Source organism: Mesoplodon bidens, assembly GCF_964165515.1.
Source record: "Mesoplodon bidens genome assembly, chromosome: 5".
Taxonomy (NCBI): Eukaryota; Metazoa; Chordata; class Mammalia; order Artiodactyla; family Ziphiidae; genus Mesoplodon; species Mesoplodon bidens.
Window position 1 is genome coordinate 113,954,908 of NC_138161.1, and position 13,857 is coordinate 113,968,764.

At 47.5% G+C, this 13,857-nt stretch overlaps 1 protein-coding gene across 5 annotated transcripts in view; it reads right to left on the reverse strand.

The window, feature by feature from the left end:
• LOC308618179 (kalirin) overlaps positions 1-13,857 on the reverse strand; it is a 467,155-nt gene that overhangs the window by 237,410 nt on the left and 215,888 nt on the right. For all 5 annotated transcript variants that reach the window (XM_081235674.1, XM_081235672.1, XM_081235671.1 and 2 more), the window contains exons 4-5: positions 5,909-6,101; positions 1,998-2,510 (exon numbers count right to left, since the gene is read on the reverse strand). In XM_081235674.1, coding sequence (XP_081091800.1) covers positions 1,998-2,510; positions 5,909-6,101 — 706 coding nt within the window. The remainder of the gene's footprint in view (positions 1-1,997; positions 2,511-5,908; positions 6,102-13,857) is intronic.

Sequence of the window (13,857 nt, forward strand, 5' to 3'; positions counted from 1 at the left end):
GAGTGGTGGGATAGTAGGGTTATTGGATAAGAGGTTGGGTGGGCTTTGGAGACAGACAAAATACTGGCTCTGTCCAACTGGCAGTGTGATCTTGGGCAAGCCACTTCATCTCTCTGAGCTTCCATTTCCTCCACTATGAATTAGGAATAATAATATACCATGAGAGGATATATGTGTGGCAACAACTACTGCTTGGCTGGCTGGCACTTGGCTGACTCTAGGTCAGCCTTCCCCACCTGGGGGCTTCTGGGGCTAAGGTATGTTATGTTGTTTTGTTTTGTTGTTTTGTTTTGTTTTGGAGATGGGTACTGTCTGTGCCCTATGTTGGCTTCCCATTTCCTGAACTCAGACACATCTAGGCAGACCTAAGTCTCCTACCTCCTCTTCTGTCCCGGCTCACTGAAACAGGCACTCAGTCCAGGATGCAAAGCAGATCTCCTGCCCCAGAGCAGAAGAGACCTCAAGTGAAAAAGAAATGTTCCAAACCTTTCCAACATTGGTCACAGGAGCCAAAGTACCTGCCTCTGGGTTTGCAGAGCAGCTGGCTCCTGACCTGGTGTCTCTCCTAACTTGGATATGAGATGGAGATTCTGTAGTCCAAGTGCCCACAACCCCAAATCCAGGCCAGGCCAGGGTCAGACCCAGGCTGCCTGGCCACTGGGCAAAGAGCCCTCAGGAAGGCCAGAGGAAACCTTGCAACTCCTAAAGTTGTGCAAAAACTCCTTTACATGCATGTCTCTTCCAAACTCTGGCTTAAATGATGTTCAAAAGTTCTGTTGTAAAAAGGGGCCATGCACTCTTTTAAAATTATACCTATTGATTTTCATGTGATTATAAATGATAAAAGATTGGAAAGCACAGAAAATGTATACAGAGAGATTAAAATCAAGCATAAGCCTTGTCCCTAGAAATCAAAACTATTAATGTTGTGGTGAATTTTCTTCCAGCTATACTTATGTTAGCACACTTACATAAACTGGGATCATAATTATATCATTTTATATCCCGATTTTGTCACTTAAACTACCTAGAGACATTTTCAATATGGGCTCTTAAAAGACACAAAACCATTATATCAGACGCTGTCTGTAAAACTCACAGGTTACTGAGAGTCATGGTATTCCTACAAGTGGTATTGTGCATTTAAATGTGTTATTCTCAGAAAACTGGTAGGAGAGCCCCTTTCACTCTTCTTAAAGTGCATGTAACAGTAAACTCTCTTCTTTAGCTTGGAGAGCATCTAGAGAAGATACTTTTGCATTCTCAGCAAAGAGGCACTGTATGGTATTTTCCTTTTTCACTTTCTCATATCTCCCTGATAAGGGGAAAGCTTCGAAAATTCACTGCTGGGAAAATATCTTGCTTGACAAAGTGTGCAGCTGAGGGAAAACCTCCAGAAAGAAGTGGTATGGCAGGAAGAGAGCCCTGGACTTCAAACGGAAGACAGCTGGATTCCTGTGTCAAGTCTGTCATTGTGGTCCTGAGATCAAATAACACCCACCACCAGCCACCTCAAAGGACCAAAGGGCTGCGTAGACTAAATGAGACTCTGTATGCGAAAGTGCTTTGTCAATAGTCAAATACACTGCAGGGAAATAACCGCTAAGTCACGTTGTTGTGGCTGCTAACAGCATTGTTACTCCTGTTGCTCAGCCGGCTTGAACTACGCACGGCACGCCCTGAGAGGGGCAGCGTCCAATAGTGCAAAAGCGTGGACTCTGCAGCCATGCTGCACCTCCTCGTTTGGCCAAGTTATTTAGCCTCTCAGTTTCTTCATCTGTAAAATGGGATGATGATAATACACCTACTTCATAGGACACTTGACAGATTAAAATAAGTTAATTTACACAAGATGCACAGAACAATACCTGGCACTTAATATACACTCCACGAGAGGAGCTTTAAAATGCTGGACTAGCAGTCTCCGCCATTCTCCCTAGAAAGCTATGTATGCCCCCCACCCCTGCCCTGCTCAGGTTTGGCTGGCGCCCTCCTACCTTTTCAGCATCCTGCTCGAAGAGCCGCAGCTGGAAGCACTGGTCCAGTTTGAGCTTGCGCACGTGCCACATCTGGTGCAGGTGCTGCCGGGTGGAGTGCAGCTTGTCCAGGAGGCTGGTGATCTTGGGCACCAGGCTCTGGAAGTCGGCGCTGCCCGGGATGCAGTTGCGCCCTGAGAAGCCGTCGCTGCAGCGGATGCACTGAAGCAGCCGCTGCCCCTCCCGGTCCAGCTCCTCCACAGGGGCCTTGAGCACCTTCTTCTTGAGCTGTGTGTGCTCGTCGATGAGCCGCCGTGAGCCCTCCACGTCCACGGGGAACTCCTTGCGGGCTAGCATCTCCTGCAGGTCCTCGAGGCGTGAGAGCAGATGCACGGCACTGTTGAAGAACTCCTCCAGGGAGAGCCGCAGCTCGATCCACTCCTCGTGGTTATAGTCCAGGGAGCCGTCAAACTCCTCTGTCAGCTGGGAGGGGTCCACCAGCTTCGTGAGGCCCTCCACGGACACCATGCTCGTCTGGGATGGGCAGACACAGAGAGGGAGACTCAGTGATGCTGGGGCAAGTCAGGGGAAGACCCCAGGGCAGCCATAGGCAGAAGAGAGAAAGTCAAGGGGAAAGGCCAAGCTAAGTCCATATAATAATGACCACAGCTTGCCTGAGAAAGGGCAAATGGGAGAGCAGGTAGCCCCCTGGTCAGCTAAGATCAGCAGTTTCAAAAGACCGGCTTACTGGTTCAAAGAGCCTCTCCGCCTGCTCACCATTTGCCATTGAAGGGAAGACTGCCTTTATGTTCCTACTGCCCTCATCTTCCTCCTTCCCATCCCCAAGTCTGCCACAACACGGCTCAGGATGCTAGAATCAGAAGCTGGAAGAACAGACTGAATCTAATTTTAGGGGGTCTAGTTCTCAATAGCTTTAAAACCTAGGATATCCTCATGGTTGGATTAAGCAGTGTGGGTCAGTCTTGGGCTGCAAGGGTCTCAGAGGCGATCTTCCTGCCTCTTCCCACAAGCAGATGCCCTCCTCTGATGCAGTGAACAAACAGGGCTCGGGGGACAGGGAGCCTGGGCCCTCGGCTTTCCCTGAGCCCCACAGACTCTTGGAGAGCAGAGCGGAGAATGTTTGTCTCCAGGACACAGAGCAGCAAATGACGGCACAGCAACCACCCCGACGTACCAAGAAAGATTGTTTCTTTCCTACAGGATTCCTTGATTCTCTCTCCTGGAGAAGGAGAGGCTACTAGAGAAATCTCTGGATTCTGGGTCCAACCCTACACTTACTAATTGCGTGAACTGGGCAAGCCAAGTTCGCAGAGCCGTTGTTTCGTCCTCTGTATAATGGAGATAATGCTTTTCTCCTAGGGCTGTGCTGGAATTAAACCTGACGGTGTGTAAAGCACCGAGGGCACCAGCATGGAGCACGTGCTCAGTCCCTGTGAGTGCTCATCAGGATGATCCGAAGGCTGCATCCTTACTGGAACCCTTACAAGCAGTTCGTCTCCCTCTGTCTTGCTGCTCTCTGAGCATCGCCTCCTCGTCTCCCTTTTCCTTCTATCTCCTTCCAAAGGCACAGGAAGGAGCTGCCTGTGTCTGAAACAGGGGTTCTCAAACTCATCAGATGCCCTTGGGGAGTTTAAAAAAACACTGATGCTCAAGCCCCACCCCCAGAAACTCTGATTTACTTAGCCTGGACTGGAGCTTGGGCATGGGTAATTTTAAAAGCTCCTAATGTGCAACCAGTGACACAAGCCTCTGCTGATCTAGATCCCTGCAACTCAAAATGCAGCCCTCAAACCAGCAACATTGGCACCACCTGGGAGCTTGTTAGAAATGCAGGATCTCAGGCCCCACCTAGACCTTCTGAGTCAGGATCTGCATTTAACAAGATCCCCAGGAGAATCTGTGCATTAAACCCTGAAAAGCCCTGTGTTAGAGCCTTTTCCCCTTTGAATTTGGCTCAAAGTTTACCACTTACAGGAAGTCTCCCGTGATTATTCACTAATTATTCATTAAGTATCTGCCATTGAACAAGCCTGGACTCTCATCTCTGTAGCACCTACCATCTCGGTCTGCACTAAGTACTGCATCTGCTCTTTATAAAACACTACGTCATAAATATTCTTCCGAGTTGGAAGCCCCCACCTCTGTCTCCTGCTCTTCTTGTTTAGGAGGCAAAGACAAGCGTGCTCAATTTGGGGTGAAGGAGGTGCAGGGAGATGGGAAATGCTGGGCAGCTAGGCTGAAGCAAAGGTTTCAAGACTTGGAAAGATTGTTTCCAGTCGCTTCAGCTAATAAATTTATAGGCCTGTTGTCACCGCTTCTGTATAAACAAACCAAAACTACACAAAGCATTTATTTCCCTACAGGACTCCTAGCATTGGGAAGGGTTCTGGGGGAGCATGAGAGTTAACTGTTCTTAGACCAAGTCAAATTTCTCATGTTATTTACACAGAGAACTGCCTCTCAGGTGGTCAGGTTGCTGTGCTCAAATCACAACCTGTTGGGGCCACCACCCCACACAAAGGCGCTCCCGGCCCCTGGGGACAAACGTCTGGAATGAGAAGTTGCTGTTAGATTAAGAGCAGGTCTGCCTTTCCAACACACACATACTCAGGGTTCGTCCTCTTGCAGATGGGGGCCAGAGTTCTGAGAAAGGAGAACAGCTCGGATCTGGCTGGAACAAAGGTTCCTAAATCATTGATTTAATGTGTTGTCATTAAAAATTCTCAGGGGACACATATGGCCTCTAGAAAAATCTAGTTAAAAAACATGTTTTCTCTGAGTATAAAAGTAATACAAAATTGTCAAAAGAAAGTAGAAAAACATAATCCAGCCACCTCAAATAAAGCACTGTTAACCATTTTCATGTATCTCTCAGCCTTCCTCTAGATCTACTACACTCTTAAAAACCAATTTCAGATTATATTGCCCATACTGCTTTATAAAGTCTTTTTCTTTCCTAAATTAAAAAAAATTTTATTTATTTTTTAAATTTATTTTTGGCTGCATTGGGTCTTCGTTGCTGCGCTTGGGCTTTCTCTAGTTGCGGCGAGTGGGGGCTGCTCTTCGTTGAGGTGTGCGGCCTTCTCACTGCAGTGGCTTCTCTTGCTGTGGAGCACGGGCTCTAGGCGCGTGGGCTTCAGTAGTTGTGGCACGTGGGTTCAGTATTTGTGGCGCACGGGCTTAGCTGCTCCGTGGCATGTGGGATCTTCCCAGACCAGGCTCGAACCCGTGTCCCCTGCATTGGCAGGTGGATTCTTAATCACTGCGCCACCAGGGAAGCCCTATAACTTGTCTTTTTAAAAACAATATATCATGTGCATTTTTCAATGACACTTGTTCTAAATATGATTTTTAATGGCTTCATAGTATTTGTGTATTAATGTTGCCAAAATTAATGGATATTTAGGATATGAACTATACATATGTGCATGTATACATATGCATATATATAAATATTTGTGTATACATATGTGTATATTATTGCAAAAAACACTGTGATGAATATCCTTATAGACATTCTTTGTTTATAGTTATCATTAGTTCTTCACCTTTCTGTTTTAATTTTTGTATTAAAAATATTTTCCTAGAAGGAGAATTGAGAGATCACTGGATATAAACTCTTTTTAAGGCATTTGACCCAAATTACAAAGCTGCCCCCCAGAAACAACTGCTCTGATTTATACTCACCAGTAGTAACAGGACTGCCTAATGACTCTGTGCCCTTGGGACACTCGCATGAGCCTCTTATTCCTTCTGAGACTCTCACTGGCAAGGCCACAGTGACCAAGGAATCCTGAATTACCAGCCCCTGACATGTTGGGGACGGTAGGAAGGTGGAGAAGTGCAGGTGAGAAATGGGTGGGTAGCAGAAGGGGAAGGAAAACGGGAGCTAAGAGAGAGGTCGGCCTCACCTCGAAGATGAATTTGGAGCTGCCAAAGTTGGTCTTCTGTTTCTGCCAGAAGTTGTCGGGTTTGATGATGAGGGCCACATGGATCTCGGCTGGAAAGGCTTCCTGCAGCGTCTTGAGGAGGGGCTTGATGAGGTCCCACTTGGAGCCCCGCATGTCGATGATGACGGTGAAGCCACGTTTGCACACGTCCTCACTGTGGGGGAGGTCAGAGGTCAATCACGGTCACTCTGGGCCGCTGAGACTTTGGAGTACACAGTCAAAAAGCATCTGGAAACCTGCATTCCTCTTTATCTGGACCAACCTTCCAACTTCACGCCAGGTCTCCTGGCTGCCTTGCAATCCAACTCAAAATGTACTGCCTCAGAAAACCTTTCGAGATTAACCCCATCTGACCAAGGGCATCTGCCTTCTCCCAGCACTTAGCAAGTAACTCACCTTTCCCTGTAGTCAAATGCACTTGTTGGGACGTTTACAGTTTCGGTATTCACTATTATGTTTGATTTTCTTTTCATTCTTGTCTCTCTCTCTTGCTCCTGGGTTGAATCATATTTTCTCCATTTGAATACAAGCTCTCTAGAGTCAGGGATGCTGCTGCCCTTAGATCTGCGATGGAAAGTCCTTGGCATGAATGCTGTCCTTCCCCGGGCCCACATCAATGGCAGCCACTGCTATGCTTTACCACTGAACACAACCTGGACCAAAGAATCTTCTTCAATAAAGGGGTCTAGGCCAATTCTACCAATTGATTAGGGATGGTACACAAGGTATTGATCACATCATTGTATTTAAGATGTATTACTGTAGTTCAAATTGTATGTCCACTTCGAAAAACTCAGGTTGCCGAGCCATGCTGATTACTCTCAGATGGCCAAGGGTGGGACTGATTAGAACAGTAGATGTGGTCCCGTTGTCTCATGTACTTCCATTATAAGAGTCAGGGTATGAAAAGGTACATTTCAGGAAGTTAAGACACAGGGGAAACTACTCTTGAAATCGAGGCCAGATGAACTGACAGTGATCAACTTGAAAACCAGAAACTAATCGGGCTAAAGTGAATCAAGATGTTGCCACAGGGCCTCCCTGGTGGCGCAGTGGTTGAGAGTCCGCCTGCCGATGCAGGGGATACGGGTTCGTGCCCCGGTCTGGGAGGATCCCATATGCCGCGGAGCGGCTGGGCCCGTGAGCCATGGCCTCTGGGCCTGCGCGTCCGGAGCCTGTGCTCCGCAACGGGAGAGGCCGCAACAGTGAGAGGCCCGCGTACCGCAAAAAGAAAAAAAAAAAAAAAAAAAAGATGTTGCCACAGAACGTATTAAGTAGCAAAGTTTATTTAAACACTTGGACTTTATAAGTCCTAAGAATTGAAAGGAAAAAAAAACACAACAAAGATCAAAACAGTTATAACACCTCAATTTGGAAGAAAGTCTATGTTTTGGTAGTTAGAGGGCCTTCCTTCTATCCTTCATTTATTTAACCTGTGTATTTATTTTCTAACTCAAAATAGACTTTGGTTAATTCACATGTTCATATAAATACTGGTGTAGCATTTCCTTAGGTTGTTTGGCTTAATTTCCTATTACCCAGACTGTACTAGCTTAAAGCCCTGTGCATGTTGCATGCCCCATAGTCGTGCACCACCACCTACCAATGGCTTACAGGTACTGGAGGTAAGGCCACAGTGGGAGGATTTAGGCTACAAAAGGAAACAAAACCCTGTTTCAGGCTTCATTCTCAAATCTCAGCCAGTGATGAAAATGTCACAGACTTTTGAAGACACCACAGCTCCTGTGATTGTGTGAGTGTCTCAAGCATAAGGCAGCTTATTGGGCCTCCCAGTAACACAGGAAACTCCCCAGGTGAGGAGAGACACTCTTTTCATTTCTTCTTGTTGACACAAAGGATTAGACTCAGCAAGGGGGAAAGCTGAGCCTTTTGTTTCTCCACAAATCCTATATCCCAAAGGAAAGGTGTTATCTCTTCTCCTTCTCTGACACTTATTGAGTCAGTAAGTGGCCAGAGTCTTCCATAAATAATTCTCTCCACCTTATTGTCTGAAAGCGATGTGCCTTTTTCTTAAATTACAGAATTTCTTTCCCATTATGAGAAAATACCCAGTAATTATAGAAAAGTTAGAATATTCAAAAATCTGTATAAGAGATACTAATGGGGCTTCCCTGGTGGCGCAGTGGTTGAGAGTCCGCCTGCCGATGCAGGGGACACAGGTTCGTGCCCCAGTCCGGGAGGATTCCACATGCCGCAGAGCGGCTGGGCCCGTGAGCCATGGCTGCTGAGCCTGCGCGTCCGGAGCCTGTGCTCCGCAAGGGGAGAGGCCACAGCAGTCAGAGGCCCGTGTACCGCAAAAAAAAAAAAAAAAAAAAAGAGATACTAATGGTGGGGATTTATAATCCTCAGGCCTATTTCCTTCCAGTCTTTTTTGTACATGTCATTTGTATACCATATAGTGTTCTACCTTTCATTGTAACACAGAATTTTTCTGTCTAACATTTCTTTGAAACAGTTACATTTAATGACACATAGTCCATCCAATACCTACACCACAGCTTTTTAAATCATCCTCATTATTGCTTTACAGGGCACATCAGCTTATATATCTACCAGCAATGCTGAGAGTACCCCCCACTGCCCCTTTACTGTATCCTCATCAGCACTGGTCACTGAATTTTTTAAATTTTTGCCAGTTTTCCAAGAAAAATATGGCATTACATTTAAATTTGCATTTCTTTGATTACTGGCTATAGCTTATTGGCCTATAAGAATTTCTTCTGTGACTTACCTGACCATTTCTTTTATCTCTTTTTCTATGGCAGTTTAATGGCTTTTCTCACTGAGCTTAGTTTCATTTAGCCTGACTCACATTTGTTGCACACGCACTTATGCCAGGCACTGCATGGTAACTGTGGGTCTTCCCTTCCCTTAGACATGACCGACTTCCTTGCTTACCTGCTCCTCAGGCTCCATCGCTGTTACCATAATTGTGCTGACATGACGAAACCCTGTCCCTAACAACAAAGAGTCACTGTTGCTACCAAGAGCTGGAGCTTGACTATCCCAGTATCTAAATGTGGTCATCAGGAATAGCTTACACTCTATTAACGAATGAATTCTGACAACTAAAAGAGAAATAAGGTACTAAATACTCTCTAGGAAGTTCTCACTAGCTCAGGAGATGGGGAAAGAGGCCCAGGGGCTGAATGCTGAGAGATTACCTACCTAATTGGCATCTTTCTGTGAAAACAGCTAATCTACCAAGGTGCTTTCTGTGTTTGGTTTGAAACAAAGAACATAGCTGGAGGAAGGAAAAGAACTTTTTTTTTTTTTTGCAGTATGAGAGCCTCTCACTGTTGTGGCCTCTCCTGTTGCGGAGCACAGGCTCCAGACGCACAGGCTCAGCGGCCATGGCTCACGGGCCCAGCCGCTCCGCGGCATGTGGTATCCTCCCGGACTGGGGCACGAACCCGTGTCCCCTGCATCAGCAGGCGGACTCTCAACCACTGTGCCACCAGGGAAGCCCAGGGAAAAGAACTTTTTATCACATACTTATTGTGCCAGGGATGGTGGTTGGGCACTTGACATACGTTATTTCATTTTATCCTCATGATGGATAAACTTGGCATGGTTATCGCCATGTGAGAGATGATGACACTGAGGCACAGAATTTGCCTAAGGTCACATGACTGGTAAGTACCTAGCACAGAGTCAAAACCAGGACCACTGACTCCAAAAGCCCAAGCTCAGGTCACTGTATAATGTGACCCACCATGTTGCCACCACGTGTGGTGTTTTTGTGACTGGGTGTGGGGTGAAGGGTCATGATAAGGGGACGAGATTAGGGAGCTCATAGGAGATGGGGGAAATTAGGGCAAAGAATCCAAGTGGATGACCTCCACTCTGCAGTCTGCACAATCACAAAATCATAAAAGCAAAAGAGCATGGCATATTCAGAAAGTTCAAGTAATTCACTTTGGTTTAGGCACAGGGGCGAGAGGCAGAAAGTGATGAGGAACTGCTGTCTGAATGCTTCAGAGAGCCCTACTCTGGGCTCCGACCCTCCTCTTGCACACCCTCCCCCCAGGGAACGAGGACACTTGACAGAAAGAGACCATGCTGCCCCCATCCTTTTCGAGACCAAGTTCCTTGTACCTGAAACCCTAAAATTCCCAGCTCAAAGGTCTTTACCTACGTCCTTGGCCCATGTGTGCCTCTCTCCCAAGTCCAATTCCTCAAGGGTAAGGAACACCACCAGTATGAGCACCTCGGCCTGAGGGGCGGCAAAGAGCTGCTGTTTGTAAGGATGTGGCTAAAACATGTATGTGCGAGCCGGGTGTCCACGTGCATGCATGAGGACCCCCGCAGTGGGAGACAGCTGGGCTGTGAGAAGGCGGGCAGAGCACGAGCTGAAGGCAGAGCTCCCTGTACTGCCGAGTTCTAGCATGGAACTCAGGAGTCCAACAAACCTGAATCTGAAGCTGGCCTCCTAGGTCGCTGTGAAGATATGTTTGTCAAGGTGGTAGGGGAGAACACATTTTATCTAACAGTTCGTTAGCTTGCTGTATTAATTTTCAATATTTAGACATAGGGTATGTGGGTTTCCATTTGTACTCCTGCCCTGCCCGGGCATTGCAACGGTAGAAGCAGGGCTTCCAGAGAAGAGGCAGGAGTGGAAGCAGGCCTCAAGTCAGGACGCTTCTTGTACCATGGCAGAAGCGGCGCATTTATCCTAAGGGCAATCAGGAACCACTGAAGGGTGTCATTCAGGGATGGAACATGAGCAGGTGATTTGGGAAGATTACCCTGCAGCTGTGCAGAGGGAGAGTAAACCAGGGTCAAGCAGCCTGAGCGGGAGAACAGAAGCAGAGAAACCTCCTCCTTTGGACTAAAATGCCTCTTAAGTGAAGTCTTCCTTGGGCCACCCGATTTATAGCTGCAGCCGTCACCTAGCACTCCCTACCTCCCTTCCCTGATTTATTGGTCTCCTTAGCACTTAGTACCATTGGGGTCATGTATTTTACTTATTCATTTATTGTCCATTTTCCCTCACAGGAAAGTAACCTCATTGAGGGCAGGGCTGTTTGTACTGATTTCACTATCCAGTGCCCACAGTGCCTGGGCCCGGCTAAGACTCAATACACTGAGGAAGGAGGAGTGGTAGTTAAGGGTATGGAATCTAGAGCCAACCCTCCTCGGTCTGAATCCCAGCTCCATCATTTACCTATCAAGAAACCTTAGGCAAGTTACTTTTAACCTCTGTGCTGTAAAACGTGAATAATAGTAACTACATTACAGGGTTACTTTAGAGGTTAAGTTTGTTAATACACATAAAGCACTTACAATGGTGCTGGGCACGGTTCTGTACTATGTGAGTCTTAGCTGCTGGAGGGGACATAGTTGGTGTCCCCCCAAGGGCCACTTTATTGACCACTGTGCCCAGCCCCCAGCTCCATAAGTGTTGCAGCAATCAGTTTATGCCTGAGACCATGTCAGGAGACTTACCTTTGGCCGATGGGTGCACTTTTCCAAAAGATGCCTAGGCAGTTATACCCCCACCCCAGGGGGGGCCAATGCTTCTCTTATACAGGAGTGTCTTTCCCTCAAGGCGGGGTAACTCTGAAGTGTGACTTATGCTCCAGAGCCTTCTTACTCCCCCAGTCAGTCTCCAGCTAGACTTCACCTGAGACCACATCCTTGCTCAGTCCTGCCCCTTCCTACTCTGATCCTCTAACTCCCTTACGAGTCTTTCCTAAAGATCATGCCCTTAATAAATCATCTGTACCTGAATCCCTGTCTCAAGAAACACAGCCACAGTCATACATACATAAATTTCATACATATATGAAATTCTGAAGGCAATTTGAAATATAGTCTGGAGATTAAAAGAGGAATCTGGGTTGTAAATTTTGACTTGGGAGTCATACTGTGCCTGACACATAGTAGGTGTTCAATAACACTTGCTGAATGAATAAATCCATGAACTGTGGCAGTAGATAGGCACAGAAGTGGGTGAGATCACCCAGTGAAGACAAGTAAGATGAAAAGAATCTTCTTCTGAGTCCAGAATAGAACTGATGGGCATATCAATTTTAAGAGATGGGAGAAGAAAGGAGATCAGCCCGAGGAACAAATGCAGAGAAGTTAGATAAAACCGGGAGAGGAGTGGAAAAGAAATCAGGGAGGAGAGGATTTCAAGGAGGAACTACAGCATCAAATGATGCAGAGAGGTAGGTCATTAGCTGAGATGAGAACTATTGCGCTTAGCAGCTAAGAGGCCTTGGTCCGGTTGGTTAGGGCAGTGTCAGTGGGTGCTGGGGCAGGAAATGGGTGGAACAGGGAAGCAGTCTTCCTGGTTGGTCTCTGAGATGATGGGAGGAAGTGTCAAGATCATCAGAGGTGGCATTTGGCGCACACCCTCCCCTGGCCCTGTATCCCTGACTCCAGAAACCACCAGGGTCCACACCCTGCTCTTTGGCTGCCCCCAGCCCCACAGAGGCTCCCCAGCCCCCCTCTTCCCCAAGTCTCCATGCCCCCAGACCTCCCTTCCTCTCACTCAGTGTGCTCACATGGGGAGCAGTTGCAGCAAACCAATTTACACTGGAACATAACTAACAGGCAGCCTTCCTTTTCCCTTTGGGTTATTGACCTTTTCAGTGATATTTCTTAGCCCAAATTAAATTTTCAGGGGCAGAATTTACATTGTGTATGGTGAGGATGGGAGCACGGAAAGGTGAGGATTGGAGCAGCAGGCCTTCGAATCCACGTAAGGAGGGGAAAGGAGGGTGAGCGACCCTCTCCATCTCCCATGTCCCCTGATTTAGAGAGAGGCAGCCACTGCACCATTCCCCCTGCCCCACTAGCTTCCCGACTGGGGCTTGAGACCTGGGCTCCCTTGGCCAGCTTCTCACCCTTTGTGATAAATTACGGTCCCTTCCACCTGTGAGCTGCTTCATGGACTCTCAGGGGCTCTCGAGCCCAGGACATAATGTATACTGAGTGACTGGATGATTGACCAGATAGTTCTTGTACTCAGTTCTATACCATTTACTCTTTTGTTCATTACGTCACTGGGGCTGTTTTCACTCAGCAAGCCCGTGCTACCTCAAAACAGCATTTGTGCCACTTCATGCCGATGCTTCTCAAACTTTACTGACTTCATCATCACCTAGGACCCTTGTTTAAAATGATGATTTCAGCAACCCCTTTCAGATATTCTGATGAAAATCTGTCTAGGATGAGGCCCAGGAGTCTCCCTAGGTGATCCAAGGACAACACCTAGACTCTCATAGGTGTGGTTTGTGAGAGTTTAATGCTACACACTTTGTCTACATCAGATGAGGACCAGCATTAATAAACAGGAGGTAGCACACAACTGTGCAGTCAGAACAATGCTTGCAAGGTGGGCCAACAGCTTTGCTATACAGAAGTCTGTCAAAAATATGAGTGGGTTTCTCTCTCCATAGCCTCATGCTCTCTTGAAGGGAGTCATTTACTGCAAGCCCAGGCTTGTGGGAGTTCTGGCCTTGCAGTGCATTTCTCTGGCTCTTTTTGCAAAGACCGAGCTCCTCCTCTGTGAGCCTAGAGAGACTTTCCCTGAAGGGCCTCGGTGGTGGCTGCCCTCCCCAACGTAGCTGTCTATGCTCAACCAGATGCCCGCTGGAGATCTGCCTTCCCGAGCTTCCCTCTCTACTTCTTATCATACACCTGACCTGGCAGCCTCATTTAAACTTCTGGGCAAGTTCTGGGTGCCTCTCTGGGTCCCTGTGGGTCCTGCCCACATCTGATGCCCCAGAGTCATCTCCTGACCCACTGGGCTGAGAACTCTCTGAGGATGGTCCCAGGTCTGGAGGGCCTCCATGATGGACAATGAGGAACCAATGAATAGGCATGTCATCCCTGACCCTCTGCACTCTTAGAGGCCCCCCCGCCCATGCTAGCAGAGA